The following is a 24,310-nucleotide window of genomic DNA, read 5'->3' on the forward strand; positions in this document are numbered from 1 at the left end:
AGGGCCAATTAAGTGCTTTAGAAGCTTAATTGCTCCAACTGATTAATTTAGCGTACAGTTGGAATTGTACGGTTAATGGAGAGCTTAGGAAAGATCAATTGAACCCGCTTTTTTTGTTGTTGTCTTTGGGCGTTTCAGTTTCTGAATTGTGTCGCTGCACCGTGGGAGAGAACGCAGTGCAGGCTGTTCAGGAAGAACCGTGTCTTCCTGCAGCACGGGGAGTTTCCATGACTGCCCCTTCACGCTCTGTTCTGTACTGTGTGAGCGCGCATCACAAGGTCTCACGAGTCAAGCTGGACTTTTTAAAAGCAGAGGCGTTCATTTGCCAACATCTATTTTAACACAGAGGGGCGCTTCCCCTTTTTCATCACGCTGCTGTGCCATCATGCTGGGATGACACAGCGACCCCCAGCAGTGCTGCCAGAATGGGGAAGTGCTCAGGGGGAAATCTGGGTGCAAATTTTGTTTGGGGGGTGGGGGAAAACCTTAGGTTTTTTTTTTTAATTTTGCAATCAAGGAGTTTTAGGGGATTTGCAATGATGAACTCATTACATATTAACCCTAACTCGAACACCCTGGAGCAGGGCAGTCAGACTCAGTGTCTGCTTCCACCCCAGAGCTCTCAATTACTGAATTGGTCGAATTATTTGATTAATTGGACACATTTAACACTTCTCTCCAGGCCTCAAAATGTTTGAATCAAGTGCATTTTGAAAAGCATCAACTGTGAAATACCTTCATAAAAATATGAATGTCCAATTGAACAAATAATTTAATTGAGAGCTGAAGTTGGAATGAAAAGACCCCGCGGCCCTGAAGCGCAGTGTAAAGATTTGAGCTCTACCTCAATGCCTCTTCCTTTCACCTTGTGGAATAAGTCCTGAGTTAAACGTCAGGAGAGAGCAATACATTATCATGCACTTGAGCTCCTACACCACAAGCTGATCTCCACTAACGCTGCAGACTCGCTTGGGAAGCAAGGACTTGGAATTGAATTTCTTTGGCATCTAAAAAGCAGGAAAGCAGACTCCACCAGCGCAGTCGTCAAGTCCCAAACAAGTCGAGCTCTGTCCCAGCAAACAGCCAACTTCAACACAGCCCAGCTGGCAAGAATTAGAGAAGGAATGTCTCCCGTTTCGAATGGTTACAAATTGCCTATAAATTCATGCGCAGTCGGGGCTCTCATTTTACCTCACTGATTTAGCTGTGTTGTTTCAGTCTGCGAAATTCAGGGTGGGGAACAGTTGAGAGGCGCAATTTAAAAAGCCATCAATTTCATTATATATAGAAAGAAATGCGTTTGTCAGTCAAATCAGTTCACTTAAATACCAGCCTAATCAAAATAAACAAAGGTGCAGAATACTGCTGTCCCGTCTCACCCACCCAGAGCGCCTAAAAAAAAAAATTAAAAAAAAAGAGAGTTGAGATGAGGCGAGATCGCATTGCTATACCACGCTGGCGGGAGACGTCTATCACAGCGAGATTACACAGAGGAAGCCAACGAAATCATAAAGCTGGCGATCACAGGCTTCCCACACAGAGAGCAAGCAGTCTTTAACAGAGGCATGTGCTTCTGCACATTATTTTTACACTGTGTGTCATTTCTTCCCAGTGTGTGTGTGTGTGCGTGTGCGTGTGCGTGTGCGTGTGCGTGCAGGTTCTTATTTTCCACTGTACAGAACATATATATAATATTTCTATAACGGCAGAGATCTAAGGTGTTTTAAATTGGTCCTCTCGTCCTATAAGCTTTACAATAAGTGAAATGAATTTAAATAGCAGTCCAGTTTTTATATGTATCCCCTTTCTAAAGAAACACTCAGAATTCAGGTACAACGTCCATGCCTGCAATCTTACACAATGTACTGTGGAATAGCTTTTTACGTTCATGCCTAGTTTCATCAAAAGTGGACAAGGGGTGTTCCCAAGATATAGCCTTTAATACCTCGGTCCGTGAGGTGTTGCCACAGGACCCCTGCATTCAGCTTGTGCAATTACTTGTATAACATAACAGGTTTTATCAAGCTATACAAGAGCTCCTCCACTAAATCCCTACCATATTACTTCTAAAGCAGCCCGACATCCTCTCCTGATTCGTTCCACGTTTACCCCCCCCCATCTCCACTGATCTGCAGGGCAGCCCTTTAACAGTCCATGTGCTTCCCAGATCTTTTTAAGGCAAAGCCAAAACATCAGCGGGACGCGATCGTGCCGTAAGGCACTGGAGCAGCCCGGAATCACCTGGCAACAAGATTAAACAGCTCTCCAGCCCGAAACGAACCCTCCTGAATCAACGCACCCGTTATTAACACAGCTTGCACAGCGCGCAGGGTGCACTGCACGCCTACGAGAACACACAAGCTGAGCTGCATGTGCAGGGATCTTTGTAATGGAAATCAATTATGAAGGCCCTTTAGAGTCAGGAGGGAGTAGCAGTAATATTCAAACAGCCATGGGAATGTATCCATTAGTATTATACAGCCAATTCACTCACACAAACACACACCCTCAAGAGTATAGGGCTACTACTGCGATTACTACTGTGCCGTGGGGTACAGCTTAAGAGCTTTCTTCATTTAGAACTGTTGACAGCATTATAAGAGGAGAGAGAGAGAGAGAGAGAGAGAGAGAGAGAGAGAGAGAGAGAGAGAAGCCGTCATGGAGATCACTAATATGAAACATGTCTTCAGGAGCAATTAGTGTCTAGAATAGAACTTCAGGGGATCCCACATGAAAAGCAGCGAGCTGCTGCTCTCCAGCGAGTGTACTTTCCCAGCCTCTCTCTGGTCCTCTCCCCGCGTCGCAGCGTCACGCTCCACTTCAGCCTTTGCTGTGAAAGACGCACTTTATTTTGGTTTCTTCTAACCCATTTCTCAAAATCCACAGGCAGGGTTTATGACTGCTGCACTGGGCCACCCTGAACAGAATCCACAGCTGGTTCGCCGGAACGCTGCTCTGTGGTAGACGTTTAAGCTTTCAGGAAAAGTTTGTGGTTTAAAAGCTGCTTTTGCATTCAAAGCAAATGAAGGCCTTTACCTCAAAATGCAAACGGCAAAGATAAATTAACGAGGGCTTTAAGAAATGAGCAGGACTAGTTCCAGCAAACCAACCTATTCTGATGATGCCTTTTCACAAACAACACAGAAAGCAGACCCTGAAAGAAACTCGAGAGGACACCTCCACCTGCACAGCAGCTCTCAGTAGCTAAGCAAGGGTGTACTTGAATGAAGGAAAGTGAATTCCGGGGCTGGGATGAAAACACAGAATTCTTCTCAAATATCTGTGCATTCATACAAGTCTCCCTTACCGTCTAATCAATCCTCATCTGCTACACATTCAGACTGGGTCGGACAGCAAACACTGGAAGCACAGCAACTGAAGGAGGGGTTAGTCTGCCACAGCTGTGAAATGAAATGACGCTTTGGCACGTTTCATACTCTCTGAACCCTGACCTGCAGCTGCTCCTGCCCTGCCTTCATCCTTCAGTGGGAGTCGCCATGAGGAAGCCAGATTTTAAAAATGCAAGCAAAGGAATTAAATGGGGGAAATGTAAGCACAGCAGGGCTGAAATGGTTGTAAACACTGACGTAGAAAATGCCCTTGGAATAATGCTAAATCTTCAAGGAGGTAAAAGGTTTGCCTGAGCTTCTTGCTTGCTACCGTAGCTTTCAATTACTGGCCTGGTGGGTCCATCCTAAACGAGCTTTTTAATTTCTAGCTTACTGTGGGGCAAAATAATGAATAGCTTCTGTTGGATTCCTCTATGGAAAAAAAAGGACGCTGTGCTGCTGTTCATCAGACTGTCCCTTCCTGGGGTTTCTTTTTGAATTCAGAAAATTCATGCTGCATAACCAGGGTGAAAATAATCATAGAGAATTCGAGATGGAAGAGAGACATTGGATGGGAAGCCTTTAAAACTACCAGCTTGCCCTGCAGTCCAGGATGCTTGCAAACGCAATACCTTTGAGGAGTTTAAAATCGTTTGACATCTGCAGAGCGTACGGTACCTCAATTCAGCATTGTGTAAGCGTTTTAGCATGTGCCAAAGCCTTTAAAACCCAGCCATCCCAAAAGAAAAACCTGCTAAAGAAATTACCAGCGCAGCAGAGTAGAAAGCCCACAGCATCGAGGGTTTCATTTACTTTGTGATCTCATCGTCTCCTAACCCCATCCATCACACATCACAGTCTCTGATGCATTCGCCAGCCCTGCTGCTGCTGCTGCTGCTGCTGCTGCTGACACAGATCCCAGCATTCAACACATAACTCCACCTTTATTATCAAGGCAATCCTTCAAACGCATGACATCACCACTCCGGCTGAAAGAGGGAGCACGTCCCTGCTGTAAACGGGAGGGAGAGGGGGGGGGTCCCGAAGGGGGATGGAGGGCAGACAATGGGGTTAACATGTGGCAATAACGCTCTGCTCTTTAAAAAGACTGGTCGAAGAAATCTAAGTGTTAAAATTAAACAGAAATACAATTATCGAGGATCCGCTGGGGAGAGCTGCTCTAGTTTTCTGCAACAAACGACAACCCGCCTTCCAAACCCATCCCTGAGCAGCACCTCCATTCATTTGTAAAGCAACATGGCAGAATGCTGTGGAGGAAATCCTTGTCGTTTTGCAAAAACCAAAGTGGTGCAAACCTGGCACAGAACCTGAGTAAACCCTGTCTTTAACACCCCTTACAGGAACGACAGACAGATCGCGATTGTTCTCCTTGAATAAAAGCTACTGTGAGTCGTGTGGTATGCAATGCGGGGCTTACACAGTAAAAGGGAAGTCCTTATTTTTCTATTCAGTGGTTTCGTGTTCTAATCTTTTCCCTTCAATCGGAGGAGACGTACGTCCGGTATGTGATCAGGAATGCTGGGATGGTAGGTACCTGTTTCTAATTGGGATCTGTCCCATTGTGTTGTGTTTTCAGAGATGGGACGTGTGCTCGCCTACATGGAGGCGTTGCAAACGGGATGCTGCCTCCCACACTTCCCACAAATACACTGGAAGTGGGACCGGACGTCAGACTGGACAGGAGCTGTCCTGTTATCCTGGTGAAACGAGTTTCATCTTCTGCACGTAGAGGAAAAGGGGAATTCTTTAAATGTAAAGCAAAGCAAACCGTGCACTAAAAAGAAATGAAAAAACGCCGTCAACCTCACTGGACATCAAAAAGTTTGAAAATCAAAAAAAGATAATGACCGGAAAGGATTTTATTGAATTGAGTCCAATCAGATCAGTGCAATGGACTGAAATTTGTTTAAAGACATTTGAAGTTCCAGCTGCCAGCTGTACATGTAACACAGATCAGTCATATTTGTAAAATCCATCTTGTGATTTGCCACCCTGCATCAAGTTTGCTTTTGCTTTGCTAGCAATACCCTGCAGTGCGCTAGATGGCGCTGGTGCTTACCACTATAAAGACACTGGCTGATTGGGCCTGTCTACTGTGTGACAGGCAGGTAGGAGTGAAGAGCAGATCCTGTAGTCAGGTGAAAGCACCTCAACACAGACCTAATACAAGCCCTTCAGCAAATAAGGAGTCAAGCAAAGTCAAAAGCCAGGGGCTGCCTTAAAAACAACACGGCCTGACAGAGGCCCCTTTATACTGGGAGAGGAAAGCAGACTCCCACCCGGGGACCAGTCCACATTCCAGCCCCTCACCCCAGTGGAGCAGGTCTGCCTTTAGGACTCAGACACGCACGCACACACACAAATAAAACCACGGACTCTCGTGCAGCCACACCTCCAGGATTTCCCTGCACAATCCCTGGATTGCAATCCTGTAGGACGGACAGCTGGTGGTCCTGTTTTTGTTTTGACACCACAAATGCCGACAGTCGATCCAAAACGCGCGTCATTTATTTTCTCCGATTTGTTTGTGAATGTTAATCCTGAAAGTGCAGGATGACATCCACACACAGGAGAAGATGGGATTTTGAAAAGCAGCCCCTGTGGGTACAGTAAGCGCTCGTTACACTGTTGCACATCTTTAACTGCTGTTCATCCTCAAATAATATCTTGAGCCTGGGATAAATGCAGGAGCTGCCGTTTCCTGTATATTTAAATTGCAGTTGGGACGAACACAACACTTATTTAGAGCTAGAGGCAGTTTTCAATTGAAGGTTTTCATCCAATTCAGTGTAGGAGGAGACAACGCCACCTAGAATATAAATCCAGTGTCTGCGACTCCCTTCAAAGTTATTTTTATTACATCCCCAGAAAGAAAGCGAGCCGCTGTTCGTATTGTGTTTTCAAGCACTCCGCGGGAATGCAAAGGTCATGCAGCCCACCACATTTTTAGATCGCTGAGGAAAAGGAACAAATGGAAAAAAAAAACTGTGAATAAAGCCTCTTTTGAATGTCATTGGGTGGTCTACTGGCAAAAAAAAAGAAGACTTAGTCCAACTAGCATCTGAAAAAAACAACATGTGCATGACATTGAAATGACATTGAACAGCTGTGGAGGTGGATGCAGAACCCCGTTATTAGCATCAGGAACCCTAATCGTGTCTGCTGTCCATTACTTCACCTTGCTAATGGGGATCATGGGCTACTGTTACCCAAACAGGACTTCTTACATTACATTTATTAAAGTGTTGTTTTCCATTGATCACCCAACCAAGGCTTCGCGACTGGGTGCCCCCAAGACCATTCTGAACACCAGGAGGGCTTATTCAATGGAAGAATCCTATACCAGACTGCTTAGACACCCCTTAGGGGGGTTTTTTAAACTGACAAACCCAGTTTAATGGAATTATTTGCAGGTTTGTTCTTATTAAAGCTCGCTTTTGTCAAGATCAAACATTTCGTTTTTTAATTGCGACACAGAAAAACGACGCATCGCTAATTGTATCCCTGAGTCATCTGTTACAAATACATTTCAGTTTGATATACCCGGCAATGATCTAGGAAGCCTGGTAGGATCCAAATACGTAACATTTTCATACTGTAAGCAAGGTCATGTACATAGATCAAGCAGCTTTAAAAAAAAACACCTTGAGAGCCAAACGTTTTGCATTCGCCTTTCCATGATAACTGATAGAGCCCATTTTTATGACCTCTTTAAAAGTCAAATACCTAAATGTTTCAGCTGATACTTAATGTAGTGCAATACTAGAGAGACAGATCTCTTAACAATCACCTGCAACACATTCCCCAGCACACATAGATGACTGCGGCTACACCTTTATAAAGCAGCTGGTAGTGGGAGGAGTAAGAAAAGAAAACGGGATACAAGAGTATACCATTTCCTGAATAGGATTTCCAACCAAAACAACAGTCCACAACCAAACCTGCATTGACTGCCAGGTGAGGAAGCTAGAGAGAGACGCCTGCTGTGGATCAGCCCTCGGCCGCTGTTAGCTTGCTAGCTTGCTAGCTTGCTGCCAAGTCATGTTAGGTGATGAGGTTATGAACTGAAGCCCAGCTCTGAAATCAGGCACCTTCTTGTTTAAGTGCTAACAGTGGGATGCGAGAGGCTGTGCCTCTAAACACGCTGCAGTTTCCTGAAAAAACACTGGAGGATGTTTACCCACTCCGAAGGAAAACACCTGCAAACATTCACAAGAGGATCGGACTTGAAGAAGAGACGCTTTTCTATTCAGGGATAGCAAGATATTTAAAGAGCAAGTCGTCCCAGTGAAGTTATCCAGCAACAAACTCCCCACCCGCAGCTGTACTGCTTTCCTAGAAAAACAAGAGCATTTCATACATACAAAAATACATACATACATTATATATATATAGATATATTATAGGTTTTAGAAAGCTGCAGCTGTCCATTTTGGCATCCATCTCCTGCTATAAAGCCAGCACTGAATGCACCCCATTAATGTGATTTCCAAGCCTTCTGTTGTGCTTCTTGCAGTGCGTTTCCACCTGCCTTACAACAAGCACCTGCTCTCTGAAGCGCCCTGTGCGTTACACACTGCATTGGGACAGGAAAGAAAAGGATCATTTAGCAGGGTGCACAATTCGACAGGATAGTAACCGGGCCCTAGGCATTGAGTTTCAAGAGGCTCATGTGTTACCTGGAACTAAACTAAACCCAGTGGGTGCAGTAAAGGGGCTGCAGTATATAATTGAGCTGCAGAGTGTGTATTACATGCGTGAGTTTTGTGTTAAACAGCGTTTAGTAAATACAATGGGAGCCAGCACAGCTTGGGCACTTTTAATAATCACAGGTAATCCTTCAATGGCCTTCACACAACCCTGGGAACCACCTTAGAGGCTGCGGAATGGAACACCCTTTGTTTTATTTGAGAACGGATTTGAAACCACCACCAAATGTGTGAATTCAAAGGAAAGAAAGAAAGAAAGAAAGAAAGAAAGAAAGACTATCACATGGGATCCAATAACACGGTTTAGAAATGGAAGTATCGCTCATTTCTGGACTGAAAAAACAGAGTTGGACCTGGAAGATTTGCCCCAAACACGGCGCTCTCTCAATGATGCGTTCGTCTCCCTCTGCACAGATCTTACAGGCTGAAGTGCTCCACAGGATGATGTCATCACTTTGCAGCCATGCCAACACTGATTGTAATATCGTGAACAGCAGAAGAGCTTTAACAGGGCTATGCGGTGGGAATTGGGAGTTCAATAAACTGTATATATTTATATCCCGAACGCTCTCGCACTGATCATGAAACTGTGTTCACTCTGCTCTGTGGAATTCAACCAGCTGCTCTGTACAGGAAATGGGATTGTGGAGCAGGGCAGCCACTGATGTTTCTCCTCTCAAAGCAGCAGCTTTAATGAGATCAACGGATCCATTACAGAGCCCTGCGTTTAGCTGTTCATACAGACCCTCAGCCTGGAAATACAAAACAATGTGTTTTTCCTCTCTCTCTCCCAGATAACTGCTATCACATTACTGCTTAAAACCAGAAACCAGGCAGCTCGGATCTTCCAGCCTGAGAGACTTCTTGGAGGAGTTTGGAGCTGGAAAAGCTCTTGGGATTGCTGAGCAATGTAACCACACGGGAGTCTTGTGGTGTCGGCACAAGCAACCTCAGCAGTTCAAAGGAAAATTATACAGCGCTGGCCTAGAACCCGGGGCAGGGCAGGGACTGCTTTACACAGCGCCATGGAAACGACCCCTTGATGTTTAGAAAGCTTGAAAAGGTTAAGACGCGGTATTCTGTTTGATTAAAACACCTTTGACCGTGTTCCAGTGTTTCTGTGTGCAACAAGGCCAGGGCTGCAATGACAGCGCTTTCCAAAACAGCGAAAGAGTTTGAATTAAAAGATACGGACAGACTCTACATCCTGGAAGCGAGTTCCAAAGCGAAGGAGCTCCAAACGAGAAGCCAACACACAGAGGCTCCCCAAGCTCCTATTAAAACCTGGAATGGGTGGACCTGCTATGCAATGGGAGTCTTACTGCCACCCCTACAGCACTTCTGATTCCTAATGAGATGAACGAGTTGAGTGGCAGGGTAGAGTCACGTGGGCGCTATTAGCCACGCCCTTTCAACAGGTTAGGTGTCTTCACCTATTAGCGATACAGTGGCGCTGGTGTGACACATGCGCAATGCAAATCAATCACACGTGATCTTCCCTCGCTGTACCCGTGTATTTGCTCTGCGGTAATGTGTGTGTGTGTGTGTGTTTAACGACTCGGACCAAACTAATCTCTGTGAGATAAAGACCGCAGATTCTGTTTGTTTATCGCAGATGGAAAATGTTTAAATAACAATGGAAGCGTGGATTGCCTTGTCTCAAAACAGAAGAACTGACAAAGATGGATTCAAATCGACCACACGCTCATGTGGACCAATTTAAATATATATAAATCAACAAAAGTTATTGTATTCTTGCTCTTATTGTATTACTTGTATTGTAACACTTGAAATGTATTTGCTTACGATTGTAAGTCGCCCTGGATAAGGGCGTCTGCTAAGATATAAATAATATATATATATATATATATATATATATATATATATATATATATACATACATACACACACACACACACGCACACAGAGAGAGAGTACAGTTCAAATACCCTAACTGTGTAATAGTCAGGGGTTCTGAAGAAAGTCGTTTGTTTCACGCAAAAGTTAAAACAAAAACAACCACCAAATTAACAGGGGGGTGCAGCAGCGGTGACCTCTTTTGTTCCTAAATAAAGACGGGGCGGCCGGGAGAACAGTAACTGCGGTGGGAGAGGGAGGAGGTCAGACTGCACCCCCGCCGGATTAAAAACACCTCGACCGGCGGCGGCCGCTATTTACACCGAAACTATCGACGCTGCGCATCTTAGCTCGATTACAAAACTCCACTATCTGAAATGTGACGGTTATTTCCCTATAAATACAACAATTTAAACTTCCCCCACCCCTGTGTTTTTTTTTGTTTTGTTTTTGTTTTAAGGCAGACGATGAATGTACATTTTACAGCAACATTTGTACAGACAGCGAAGTGATGCTAAATAAATAGAATATGTTGTTTGAATCGATCGGCTCACGTCCCGTACATAAAGCCAACCCCATCAAAAGTAAATGCTCAGCGGAATTGGAATAACCTGAAGTCAATTTACAAGTACAATCGCGGCGCTCAAGAAGCAGGCACCGTGGAGGCAGATCTAGCGAGCCAGCCTCCCATCTGCTCAGACAGGATAAGGAGAAACACAGAAATACAGCTCCATTGTTAACTGGAAGACGTGTAAGTTACCCGGGCGTCGAAAATGGAGATAACTACTTCGTGTTTTGAGTAAAGTCGACAAAAATATAATCATTTACAATAAAAAAAAAAAAAGTTCTGGAAATTCCCACGGGGATACCCAAACAAAGACGGGACCACAAAAGCAAGTCGGTCCTTCAAGTACCCGTTATAACTACCAAATCCAGTCCGAATCATTACCGACAGTGTGACAGAACGGAAAATATCCAAAAGTACTCACCAAAACCAGGGCGAATCGTTCTTCCAGCTCGCATTGTTCGGGCATGGGGAGTTTCAGTGGCATGATGTGGGGTTTCAAATCCGTCTGATCATCCAAACTTTCCACATTCCCCATTTTCCCTTTAGAGGACAAAACGCGATTTCCTTCCACGGTTTGTGCTCGGGTCCGGTTTTAGAAATCAACTCCCCAAAGGGAAGTCTTGTTGAATTGTTTTCCTCTACAATTCGGAAACTTCACAAAGTTCAGCCAAGAGAAAAAAAATCCATTAAAAAATGACCCCGTTCGTTGTGTTTTTGTACGAATTCCACTGAAACAGAACTTTATAAATCCGTTAAATTAACTACGAATCCAGTTCGGAATGAGGCAACCCGTCAGACGAATCAATTTCCTCAACGCATACCGTAAATCAAATGTATTGTTTTAAAAACAATAACATAAAGGCACTTCAATATCTGTAAGTTATAAAATCTCCCACTTCAAAATAAATGCGTTTAAAACATGCTTTTTTCTTTTTTATATTTCATTATTCTCCATATTCTTCGGTTTGTGTCTTTCCCTTAGTTAAAACGCGTGCCCGAATTATTAAAATCATTGTTTTCTTTACATGTTGTATCCGCTTGCAGATCAATTAATATACGCAGTAACCCAACTTGCTACTTTAGAGTTTCCATTCATTATTATTGTGAGGCTACAGCGCTCACTTTGTGTCCCTCCCCCACCCACACAGCCCTAGGAAAGGCGGTCCTGGTTGGTGGCTCCGCCCGTCAATCACGGTATGCAAAAACTCCAGAACCCCCTTCAAAACGCTCCTGTTTTTGTCTGAAGACCCGGATTAAACATATTATTTAACAAGAGAGAAACTGCCGCCTAGTGGCAAATGCTGAGAATGCCCACTCGCTCAACAGACGTGTGTAAGACTCCTATTGCACAGCAGTTGCGCCCATTCCAGGTTTTACTACACGCTTGCTTAGCCACAGTGTGTATAGGTAACAAGCTCAGGTGTGTTGATAAACTCCATAGTAAAAACCAGGAATGGATCAAATCGCTAAGCAATGGGAGTGCCGTTGCCATCCTTGAAGTATCGGATGCAGGGCTGATATCTTTAAGACCTCGTCCTGCTTAGTGTGTAGACAATACTCTTATGTGTTTTATTTTAAAATATGTGTTATTGTTTAACAAAACATAAGAACACACTCTGCAATACTAGGGTGTCCATCTCTTTGTACAATAAACAATACCAGATGTATTAGAACTGTATTCATTTTTTATAAATAAATCAAATAAATTAAAGTATTTTTTATTTTATTTTGCTTTTTTTTATTGTTAAACACCTTGAAGGCGTTGGTGTATCTCTCCCGTTTACTTTTCAAACACAATACTAATGTGTTTATGTTGTGCGCATTTTATTTGATGAATATGCTTCACAGAAACGATGAGTGGATGAATTGCATCTCTGTGAATATCCCGTTCCTGTTCATACGTGTCATGGGTAAAGCAGAACATCAACACCACCACATAGTCACCGTTTACCTAACATTGTGGGTATATGTGCTGCATATCATTCAAAAAAATTATTCGTATAAAATTAAAAACGAGGAAAATATATCCAAAAAACAGCACGCAGACTCGGTCAAAATAGACTTGTCGTGACGTATGACGCTACGCACGGCTACGTGCTGACCGACACATACCGTGCGGAGGGGCAGAGTTTGGAAAGATAATTCGAGACGGGAGAGCGAGAGAAGCTGTGAAGAGAAAGAAAGCAAATATATATCAAATTTAAAAAAGCGTTCAAAACGCTGATTGAAAACACGCGGGTAGGTGTTTTACACGATTGTCGCAGTGGTTCGGATGTGTTGAAATACCGTGTTCTTCGATTGGTAAGGTATTATTACCGATGCGGTCTGTGTTTTGAGTGTTTCCAAACAATATATGTAAAAAAAAAACTTAAAAGAAAGAGAAAGTAAGATCACGATTTTACTAAATCATGTTCGGCGTTTTGTGACTTATGTCCGCTTTTGTAACAAGTTGATCAACTACCGGTATATCATATGTGAACGGATTTGCATTTCTCATACGATAGTGCGAGTGCGCAGTTTGTTTTGGTTTTTTGTACGGGTCGATAGTGGGGGTTTAAAATAACATTACATCTTTAAACATCAAACAGTTCAATGTAGAAATCTCTGATTTTAAGTTTGTATAATCGGAGAATGACGACTCTTGTCAAATAAATAATTATTTTTGTTTAAATTTGCATTCAGCGAAGGAGTTTAAAAAAAAAAAAAAACACCCAATTCTCGCCTGGTTTATAAGAAACTCGGACTTATTTCTGGCATACAAGCTGCCTTCTTGATAAATAAGTGCGAGCTGTCAGTATTTAGTGCTGAAGTAGGATAATTTTTCGGTTTTATAAACCTCGATTTCCTTTTTAGGCCCTGCTGTCTCGGCTGCCTTGACAACGCCCCCTTCCCTGTGACGTCAGATCACACGAGTCCGCTCCGATTTCCACGCGCCAGTTACCGCTGCGTTTCATCAGCGCGCTGCTGCTGCTGCTGCTGCTGCTGCAAGCTAACCGGCGAAGCAATCCTTCACACAAGGGACCAACTGTTATTGTCTTAGTCATTAGGACAGCTACTAACGAGCTTAGGACAGCTACTAACGAGCTTAGAACAGCAACAGGGCAAGTTTTTTTTATGCAAATCAAAATCGTGTTTGGGGGAGGTTGAAAAAAATCTAACGTTTTTTTATATAAATAGTTCTAAAATAAGGGCGATTGAGTCATTGAGAGGTATTGGATAATATACGGAATGTATAGACGTCTCTTGCTGTAACTGTCGCCCTAGTCGATTCACAGACGACTTTGGTACTGGCGTTATCTGAATCACTTCGCCTGCTCAAACTTCCGATTCGCAATCTGCACCGCCGCTTCGTTCCTGATTCATTTTCATTGATTCAAACTTGATGTCAAACCCAAAATCCTGGTCGACGCCCGCTGTCGGTTTTACCCCAGCCCCAGTTTCACTGCCGGTAGCGTTGGATCATTTGTCCTTTAAACACAAGTGTCGTTTGATGTCGTTTTGATCGTACATATTTCAGTTGGTGGATCGAGCATTTAGATGGAATGAATCAATAACTAACAAGTTAGACTTTGTCCCGAAACAAACCTCACGTGTACCGATCGTGGTGGGTTTTTTTGTATTGTATATTACCAGTGCGCAGTTTTCTTTCCATCGTCTCGCTTTTATTAAAAACTACAGTCCTATTTAAACCCGCCCTCACTTTGAGTTGCAAATCACTGTGCAAATCGACGTTCCCTTGCCTTGTTAAATCAGCCACGTGTTTAATGGAGCAGTACATTGTATTTATTTCCCTTTTTTTGCAGGTAATTGGATTGAAATACAGATAAGACCCAAGAAAATCATCTCAAGATGAACGCGTTTGACCGGAATATAAACTTTGACGCGTTGTTTAAATTTTCACAAATGTAAGTACTTCAAGTATATACTTTCGTGTGTTTTATATATATAATGAACATGTATTATAGGTCAATCATATAATTGGACTATTAAACCATTATTATTATTATTTATTTATTTATTTATTTATTTATTTATTTTCATTTGAACAAATTGGTTTTAGCTTTGTGTTGGGTTTGAAATCTTTGTCCTGAAGAAAGAGAAACACCCAGACACACTGCATCCATCTATCTGTATCTATCTGTACATGTATCTGTATCTGTATCTGTGTGTGTACCCCCCAGCTCCCGCTCGACCCAGCAGCACCTGAGGAATGTGTACTCCAGCCTGGCCATCTGCATGCTCATGGCAGCGGCAGGAGCGTACGTGCACGTGGTCCTCAGACTCTTCCAGGTATCAACCAGGAGATGCATGTCACTAGCTTCACAATAGAATGGGTGAAACCGCTGTGCAACAGGAGTCTGTGGTAGTCTGGGTGTCTTAAAGGGGTACAGTGGGACTCAATTCATCTTCATCACAGTGTGGGCTGGGCTGGGCTTGACATAGCATTCAGATCATTGCAGCTGATTTAACTTAGGAATGACAGATGACTGACATAGCAGAGAGACTGTTTTATCCTGTTCACGGTCAGTTGTGAAAGTGCTTTTGGTCGTGATGGGTTAGGAGTTTAATGTTGTTAATAGGGCTTTCGGAAAGCTAAGCTGCACCTTGTTCTCTCCGCAGGGGGGTCTGCTGTCCCTCCTGGGCTCGCTGGCACTGATGGCCTGGCTGGGGATGACCCCACACAGTCCGGACACAGAGAAGAAGCGGCTTGCCATTCTCTCAGGGTTTGCCTTCCTTACAGGTAGAGAGACTGGGGAGGGGCGGGGCTCATTTCATGCCCAGTAATCAGGGAATGGTTTGAGACCTTGCGTAGCCGTTTGTGTTCTCCTTTATTCAAACCCTGCCTTTGCAGAAGAGGCTCGAATTCAAGCTCTGATTGATCTGCCACTTAAAGCTGGAATGGAGCCCCGCATAAAGGCTTCGAGAAGTCTTTCAAATATCTCAGCAGGACAGTGCTTGTGTGTGTCGTCTTTCAGCTGGTTTTTGGTTTCATCAGCGTCTTGGTTCCTGGAAACCCCACTGTATCAAAGAGCAGCTTCGCCTGCAGTCTGTGCTAAAAAAAAGACTGCTCGTTACTGGCTAATGATGTCTAATGAAACTGTAAACGTTTTAACATGGAAAACTAGTCAACATTTCAGAGCCCCTGGATTTGAATGCTTGTCGTCTGAAAGCGATTCAAAGACGTCAAACGAGCTCTTCAGCGGACTGCCTCTGAATTGCTGCTCTGGAATGTGTTCTGATGTCTGTTAAACTGACCTGTTAAAGACCACAGTTGTTTGTTTGTTTGTTTTGGCTGGTGGTCTTGCCGTTGATCAATCCGTTTTTCAGACCGCTGAACAGAAAGCAGAGCTGGCTGTTTGGAAGAGCTAGTACTAGCTCAGTTTGTCCTTGTGCTTCAACCTTCTCGCATTGAGTATTTGCATTCATTTACTAATGGACTCTTGCACTACAGTGTCCTTGTAGATCTAATGTGTTGTAATCCTAACTTGCTGCATGCTAGTTCATATTGTATTCTAGTAGTATCACTGCATTCACTGTAAACTACACTGTGTTTAAATATGAAGCTTGCATTGTAACTCTGTGCTGCCCTGTAACACCTGTAAGTCACCTTGGATAAAGGTGTCTGTCAAGTACATAAAATAAATGGTATGTAGGTAGGTTTGTGTGTATTTTCACCATCTTTTAATTATCGCCAGTAAGTACAATGTAACATTTTTCTTTTCTTGTTTTAAGGTGTGGGCTTGGGGCCGACTATGGACTTTGTCATTTCGATTAATCCCAGGTATGTCTTATCAGGAGAGATTGCCGTGTGAAACCCTCTCCAGCAAATGTCTGTACAGCTGTGTCATGTGTGCACCGTTAATGTGAAGATAGCCCTTCTGTTAAACATGCGCATGATCTGGGACTACGTTTCGAACCCAGCTTTCAAGATAAAATGCATTTGCTAGTTGTTGTAAGTGTTGGGTCTTCTAGGAGTGCAGGTAACGCAGTATTCTGAACCAGACGTGTGGAAGGAATATAAACCTAACCACCAAAAAAAAAAAAAAAAAGCTGAGCTTACGAGCTCCTAAAATAACCTTGGACTAGTTGTGCAGCATTAACGTTTAATCAATGTAGTACTTCACAGAAAGGATGTGCTTAGTTTGCAGTACACGTGGGATTACTGCTGCGATGATGCTGTTGTGAAATGTTCCGTTGTGATCGTTTCATTGGTCTTGTTTTTGCCAGCATCATTTTGACTGCCTTCTTGGCTACGTCTGTGATCTTCGTGTGCTTCACACTGAGTGCCATGTACGCCCAGCGCAGGAGTTATCTCTTCCTCGGAGGTAAGGCAGAGCCTTTCGTTCATGTGTTTCCAACAGGGATGGAAAGAAGACTCCCATTGCATAGCAGTCTGATCCTTTCCTGGTTTTACTAAGAGTTTAATCAGACCCACCCGAGCTTGTTACCCATACACTGGGGCTAATGAAGCTCATAGTAAAACCTGGAATGGGTGAAACTGCTGTGCAACAGGAGTCTTATTTCCATCCCTGTTTCCAGGTATATTCTTGTGTTTAGAACTGGTACAAAATGTACACAGCTGAGGAGCTTTTTAGCACAGAAGCACACGTTCTCGTTTCTTAAATAAGATTTATAATATATATTTTTTTTTTTCTAGGCACGCTTATGTCTGGCTTGTCTCTCCTGTTTCTTCTTTCTCTGTTCAACATGTTCTATGGATCGGCTCTGCTTTTCAAGGTAGGATGTTTAAGCAGTTTGATTTTTCAGTGTGGTGTGCACAAGGTGATAAGCATCCCTCTAATAGCGATTCACGCTGTTGAGCGCCCCATTTTCCTGTTCATCGTGCGTGCTGTGTTACCCTAATATTATCTCCCTCCTGCTTTCAGGCTCACTTGTACATCGGGCTGGCTCTCATGTGTGCGTTCGTGCTGTTCGACACGCAGCTTATAATCGAGAAGGCAGAGATGGGAGACAAGGATTACATCTGGTGAGGGTTTCATTTGAGAAGTCCGTTGAGGTGGGATCCGTATCGCTTTTTATTAATTCGTTTTCTGTGCATCCCTTCCTAGGCACTGCGTGGATCTCTTCCTTGACTTTGTCACCATCTTCAGGAAGCTGATGGTCATCCTTGCCATGAACGAGAAGGTAAAACATTTTAGAAATATCCCACTGCCGAATCCGTTCTGGTTTCATTTTCCAGGACAGTCGCTGTTTCTTCTTGCATATCTTCAGACACATTGTACGCCTTCCTTTTTATTAAACCGCTCAATTTCAATGTGACTTTTATTAAACAGGACAAGAAAAAGGAACGGAAGTAGAGGGGACTCTGAAGGCGGCTGTGAACTTGATCTCGCATTAAAAGGAAAACCTTCTGAGACGAGGAGTAGTATCCAATATGCTTCTGGTGCTTTTTTCTGTCTTTTCTTCTTAATTAGTCGTTTTTTCTTCTAGTATAATGTGTCATTTTGAATATTTTCTTGTGGGAGTTTGGCTTCACATTAGGTTTGTGTTTTAAGGAGGGATGTGAACTGTGGTGGTGATGTGATTTCTGTTTAGGGCTCCTGCACAGTGCAGACCTTGCATTGTCTCTGCTGCAGAACTGTCATGATTGGATTCGTCCAGCAGGAGGGGCTGTTTATTTAAAAAAAAAAAAAAAAAAAACACGCTGGTTAACAGACTTAACAAAAAAAAGTGTTGTCCGGTTGCTATTTTTTTTTTTTTTTTATAAAGCAAATCTTAATTGGCCTCGCTCCTGTGATTGTGACAGAGAAGAGCGGTTTCTTTAGATCAGTGCGACCCATCTTTCTTTACCCTCGTAGCACCCCGGTTTCTTTAGATCAGTGTGACCCATCTTTCTTTACCCTCGTAGCACCCCGGTTTTAAACATTGTGGCACTGAAGTGAATGAGAAAGCATGCCAGGGACCCCCGTCCGTTTGAAGAGGGTGCTTTTCAGTTCCACTTAGGATTAAATTAGATTTACCACCAAACGCAAGGGCCGTGTGAGCTGCGTGGAACGCATGGCACACGCTTCTGCTGTAGTGTTTAACTGCTTCACAGCTCAGTTTTATACACTGATGAAGTCTTAATTCCTGATCAGATCAATCTGGGATGTTGCGTTCATTTATATATGTTATGTTTTGAATAAAAAATAAACTAATAAATAAAAACTAAGGATAGATTGAAATTGGCATCCGAGCTGGATTTATATTTTTTGTAAGAATTAGCAAGTTTGGGATTGGGCTGAAGTGCTCTTCAGTCTCCCAGCCCCCTGTGTTGTGTTTAAAATATCATCTTACTCAATATATTCAACCTGTGTAGGGATTCTAAAACACATTGACCTTAAAAACTAAAGGAAACTTGTTAATGTTTTTTTTTTTTTGTTCGAAGTGATTCTGCTTCTGCGTAGGCTGATAGTGCAGGGAGGGGTTTGATTGAATTCTGATTAAATTAGGGTTGCTGTCCCTGCATTCGCTCTCTGCAGCCTCTTCATGCACAGATGTCTCTTCCAGATTGCACCCCAGTCAATGCCATTGCTGACCCCTCGTCAGGTTTTGCATTTTGAACCCTGCTCATGTCTTCAGTAACATCAGCTTCATTGTGAGACTATGGGGAAGCCAAACGTCCTTATTTCCTAATGCTTTGGAAGAATCTTTCTGTCCTTGCAAAGTGCCAATGTTACTATTACCAGGTTACCAAACTTTGCTATCAGCATTTATTTTATTTAGAGAGAGAAAATAATACGTCTTATTTGATAGCTGAGGATCAGTTTCACAATTTTAAAATAAGAAAAGTGAACCATATCTCTAACGCTGTGAAGATTTTTTTTTTTTTTGTTCTTTTTGAGGGGGAGGGATTGGGGTTATAAATCGTGCATTAATAAAAAATAAATAAAAGAGAAATGTTCATTTGTTAAAATAAACTTTGATTAAAACGAAATACTGACTTGTTTGTCTTTGTTGATAGGGGCTAGTTCAGATACTTCATGGATATTTAAAATTAGGGCATTTTCAATATTATGGTTATTCAAATATGGGGGGTGGGGGGGGGACTGCGGTTGCCATGACACCCAGAGCAACACCCAGGTCCAGTACAACTGGTGTTCTCTGCTATAGAGCTAATTAATAATACTAATTGATAAGTAAACCCCAGCGCTGTGGTTCAGGTCTTGTCTTGTAACTGTTATCCAGCCTCAGTCTGCCTCTACATCTTGTACAAAGAATGCATTGAAGACCGAGTTGGCATTTTACACGTGTGTTAAGAAACTCTGGCTGGCTCAGTTGGTAGAGAACTGGACTGGTTCCCAGGGTAATCTGTTCAAGTCCCACATGAGGCACGGGTGTCAATCCCTCGCTTTTCAGAATATTGTTTAAATTATCTTGTAGACCAATAAGGTTTGCATTTGAATCCAGTTCAAGTCACAATGAAGCGCAATTTCTCGCCAGGTCCACATCGCAAAATGTAATAATGATTTCACGCCCAGGTGAGTCTGCGTTACTCGTGGTGCAGCGTGCTAATGCACTGCTGTGCCGGTCTTTCATTTGGGTGATAGGGATAGGGAGAGGGGTTTCAAATCCATCTGATTCCTTCCTTTACTTTCAAAGAATTGGTTGATTTTATATTATGTAAAAAACGGGCAGATTCATAATCAGCGTGTCGAGTTTAAACCAAGTCCGTGATAAGCAGCAGCGCAATCACAAGCGAGAGAGCCGTGCGCTGAGGCGCCGGGGTCAGCGACTCGGCCGCGGAGATCCGAGGCGGGCGCGGCCCGTTGCACAGAGGGGTGTTACAGCAGCTTATACACACGGAGCCCACTTTCCCCGGGGAGCAGAAGGACTGGTACCCCGCCGACACGATCAGGCAGGTGGTGAAGGAAGCGCAGACTTTCCGGTAGGACACACCTGTCAGGGTGAAAGAGAGGTAAGGGTTCGTTAATATTCAAAATAACAGCTTGTTTAAGTTGTTCTGTGACTTTTTTTGTTTGCTTTTAAAGTACTGGACACTGTTTTAGGAGGTGGAGGTCATCCCGTTGTAGTTTTCAGTATTTTCACTTTGTTGTGCCCGAAGAAGGACAAGCCACAGCTTATAGAGCGCGCACTAGACCTCTCAACAACCCATACTCAATAAAATACACTCGCAATAAAATAATTACAAACAATTACTATACATCCAAAAAACATCGAATAAAAGCGCACACTTACAGATGACGCCTAACACGTTTCAACCCGGAGAGGCTTCACCTTGTTGTGCGTTGATCTCTTGCATAACGTTTATTAAACACTGCACCCCTTGCTTTTTCACTGTATTACAATGTGCTGCAGTATTGTCCTGTTTCACTGCGACAGAGGTACAGTTCCGCGCTGCGGGGTTTGTTCGCTTACCGTCGCTGCCGACCAGCACCTCCTTCTGGCACGCGTTCTGGATGTTGGCCGTGCAGTTCACAATGAACTGCGGCGAGGAGCAGTCGTTGTCCAGTGAGTATTCTTCACAGTGGTAGCACTGCAGCTGCAGCGGCAGCCCTGCAACCCCAGATGCAATGCAAGGGTTAAAAATAATACGTAAAGGCGTCGCAGAGACGGTCTTAAAATGTGTAACCCTTCCCTCTTTAAGGTGATGTGTCCCACAAATTAGGCAAAACACTCGGATTTATTTTTTGCAATGAGGGATGCAGTTCACTGTGCGACCACAGGAGGGGGGGACGTGTTAAAATGCAGTGGTACAGTTTTAGACGGGTTCTGCGGTGCTAATGAGGCATTCCCGAGGATTCAAGCTGCTGTGGAAGCGTGTCATTGTAAAAACAACGGGTTACTACGCTATAGTTTTCATTATGATGCACACACACACGCACACAGACAGAGAGACACGCACACACACACACACACACAGAGACACACACAGAGACACACACACGCACACAGACAGAGAGACGCACACACGCACACAGACAGAGATACATGCACACAGACACACGCACACACCACGTTGTGAAAACCCGGGGCAGATCGATAGAAGAAGCGGCGGGCTGTCATTCCAAACAGCCTGGGAGCCAACAACCCGGAACGGACTGAATAATGAAGCCTCCCCCACGAACACGCCTGCACCCCGGCCGCATGCCCGTAGCTCAGCGGTTATACAGCCGCACAGGTTACCGCCGCGAATGGACTGTGCAGCTCTCGACTTTACCCAGGCCACTCAGAACACATCCTGACAACCCAAACCAAACCAAAAAAAAAAATCGATTTCAATTTTTAATGGTTCAATAATGCAATTAGGCTAGGGTGGCAAGGAATCCTTCTCCTTAGCATGCAGTCAGCAGGTATGTTTGAGACTGGAACGGACAGTAACTGAATGCTGCAGAGGCTACGAAGCAGCCCCCAAAAGCGTCCTTTAGCGTCTCTGTCCTGAATACCTAAATACAAAAAAAAGTTCTTCTAAAAGGCTTTATATCATAAAATATGAGTTTTATGAGCAGCATGTAATTACATAAAACGCTTCTTAATTCAGTTTTTTCTTTCTTTCTGAACCTGCATTATACAAACGAGCATTGAATTAATCCGAAGCACAACAGTACTTTCAAACTTTTAAAACTACATTGAAAATGCAGGCGTGTGTGTGTTAAAGAAAACGCCTCGATATCACAGATACGAAAATATATAAATACATCCATACAAATGTCTTCCAACAGCTATTGGCTCTTTTACGGTATTAGAAAAAAAAACTAATCTAACCAAGTTCGGCACTTTCTATCTCGAACCCATATTTAGGTTTAATAACAGAAGTTAACTGAATAGTGTTTGATCCGCACGCGCTGCCGATGCGCACTTTACAACCGAACCGTCTATAAAATACAAGAGCAAAAAAAACATTTCGGAGCAAACTAGCTTACCTGACGCGATTAAACATCCGTACAGGGCAGCATAGACTAGCACGTTCATTTTCTCAAGAGGTCCATTGCCAGTGTTAAGAAGGTTTCTTCATATTTTAATACTAACAATAATGGAATGAATCTCAGTAATCGATATTACAGAACCGCCGCGGAGATCCTCCAGCCGGGAGCCCGGTCCAGCCCGGAGCGGTGCGAGGAGCAACACAGACCGGCAGGTATAGAGAGCTGGCTGGGCTGCGGAGACCGGGAAAATACGGCTTGCTTGAGAAGCGACTTTCCTACGACTAGTTTTGACGACTAAAGTGATCCAGCTTGGAGCAACAGAGGTAAAGAGACACTGTCGCCTTTCCTTTCAAAGGGGACTGACCATAATAAAATCATATTCTACTTCATCGTGACGTGCCACTTCAGGGACACGACGCCCATCTCCGTGCGATTGACCTATCAGAGCTAGTGTGCATTACCAGCGGAATAATCCACTATACCTGCCTGGCGTTTCTTACGAATAACGTGCAGCGACCAAGACACGCTAGCGAACACTACCGCAACCTGAGCGCGTCCACACCGCTGCAGTATTAGCGCCACGGGGGGCAGGACGGGTTTGGGGAGCCTCTGTTGATAAAGTTCACATCACAGACAGTCCTGTCCTAGAATGATAGGATACTTTGTGTTGCACAGACTGCAATCACTCTGCAATTTGACCAGGCTTTTGCTATGACTATACCGCAGCGCTATGCGCTGTATGCTAAATCATACGATGTGAAGCCTGCATGGCAACCTTCTGTTCTTGCGATTTTGTGTTTCCCGCAGTGATATTAAGCGGAGTGGGTATCAGTGTGACTGATACACGTGCGTGAGGTTATGAGGAGTGATTTTATCACGAGCGTGATCTCTTGTATTCTGTGCAGGACACATCATTGACTGGAGAGGCGTTGAGCTGCTTTGAATGTAAACACACTAATGGTCACAGTAGTAGTTTGCTAAATTGACTATAGGACGCACTAGGTGGTTCACTTCTTCAGTGCCATAGCAATGGACTTGCTAGGTACTTTTGTAAATACATGTCATGATTCAATGTACGATCTCTCATCAGCGGATCGCCTTTTCCTTTACAATGATGCAGAGCTAGGGCTGTAACTCAAGCAGACACACAGTGTGATTGAAATGCAGGCAGCCCCAGTATTTTAATCCCAGACTTGAAAATGACTTTCCTGTCATCGTCTTTCTGTGGGTGTTCAGTGCTTTCACTGATGCGTGAGTGCGGCGATGCTTCCCATTAAAGACGTTGTGTGCCAGGGAGATCGTGCGCTTTGTTTTAATTAGATTTCTGCCAGCGCACAGTCCCGGGATAGTGGAGTAGGATTGCCTTCCTTACACTGGGATTACAAGAGATCAGTGACAAGGCACAGAAACATGGGACATTCTCAGAGGAATCATATTAGTTACATGTTACAGTTTGGTATGTGCTGCATTGTCTCGGACTGCTCTTCTGGTTGGTGAGTTTGCTCTTTGCAAGCACACACAAAGGCGGGCAGTTCCTGTTTTTTCAATCCCCGCTCCCTTTTAAAATCAATTCCCAGTTCCAATTTCTTTTGAAAGGAACTGGAATGTGTATTTTAGAGACTTCGTAATAGCTGTGATTCTACAGCTGCTTTCATTGGAAGTCAGTTTAATGGACTACAGAGAGTGGCTTCAATTGAAGTCGTGTTGGTGCTGCTGTCTGTGAGAAGCTCATTTGAACAGCATGCTGCCGAGTGCCATTCTGGTTAATAACGTGTTAGGAATGGATTTTAAAAAGGAATCGGAATTGAAAAACAGGAATGAACTCCGACCCCCACGCCACCTCGTTGCGCTGTTCTGTAGTGCCCTTGTTAATTGAATGGGTTCTATATGTGCTTTGAATGGTGTTGGTGCCGTCAATTGTCAATCTGGTTAGTGACA

The 24,310-nt window shown here is 43.7% G+C and overlaps 3 protein-coding genes across 9 annotated transcripts in view; 1 reads left to right on the plus strand and 2 right to left on the minus strand.

Annotated features, from left to right (window-relative positions):
- The window catches only part of LOC117400908 (formin-like protein 3), a 38,350-nt gene extending 26,727 nt beyond the window's left edge, over window positions 1-11,623 (minus strand). For 4 of the 6 annotated variants that reach the window (XR_009319736.1, XM_059013071.1, XM_059013070.1 and 1 more), the window contains exon 1: window positions 10,906-11,622. Coding sequence is in view for 4 of the 6 variants with exons in the window: in XM_059013071.1 (XP_058869054.1) it covers window positions 10,906-11,019 (114 nt within the window). In the remaining 2 variants the exon portion in view is untranslated. Of the gene's footprint in view, window positions 1-1,379; window positions 1,452-10,905 lie in introns of those variants that run through there. The other 2 variants (XM_059013073.1, XM_059013072.1) reach the window with 2 other exon arrangements.
- LOC117401083 (probable Bax inhibitor 1) lies at window positions 10,646-19,422 on the plus strand. 2 transcript variants are annotated; one of them, XM_059013151.1, is made up of 10 exons: window positions 10,646-10,667; window positions 14,288-14,389; window positions 14,666-14,774; window positions 15,105-15,225; window positions 16,218-16,266; window positions 16,713-16,810; window positions 17,143-17,222; window positions 17,372-17,472; window positions 17,555-17,630; window positions 17,780-19,422. In XM_059013151.1, exons 2-10 carry the CDS (start codon window positions 14,334-14,336, stop codon window positions 17,801-17,803), a joined length of 714 nt encoding a protein of 237 aa, XP_058869134.1. In that variant the 5' UTR covers window positions 10,646-10,667; window positions 14,288-14,333; the 3' UTR covers window positions 17,804-19,422. The 2 variants fall into 2 exon arrangements, with proteins under 2 accessions (XP_058869134.1, XP_033857415.2); XM_034001524.3 differs by lacking the exon at window positions 10,646-10,667 and adding an exon at window positions 12,567-12,722.
- LOC117971068 (ly6/PLAUR domain-containing protein 1-like) lies at window positions 19,212-22,418 on the minus strand. The gene is made up of 3 exons (XM_059013045.1): window positions 22,370-22,418; window positions 20,865-21,086; window positions 19,212-20,384 (listed from the first exon to the last, which is right to left on the minus strand). The coding sequence occupies exons 1-3, from the start codon at window positions 22,416-22,418 to the stop codon at window positions 20,146-20,148; spliced, it is 510 nt and encodes a 169-aa protein (XP_058869028.1). The 3' UTR covers window positions 19,212-20,145.
- Window positions 22,419-24,310: the final 1,892 nt, after the last annotated feature.

The sequence above is a fragment of the Acipenser ruthenus genome, chromosome 45 (genome assembly GCF_902713425.1).
Source record: "Acipenser ruthenus chromosome 45, fAciRut3.2 maternal haplotype, whole genome shotgun sequence".
Taxonomy (NCBI): domain Eukaryota; kingdom Metazoa; phylum Chordata; class Actinopteri; order Acipenseriformes; family Acipenseridae; genus Acipenser; species Acipenser ruthenus.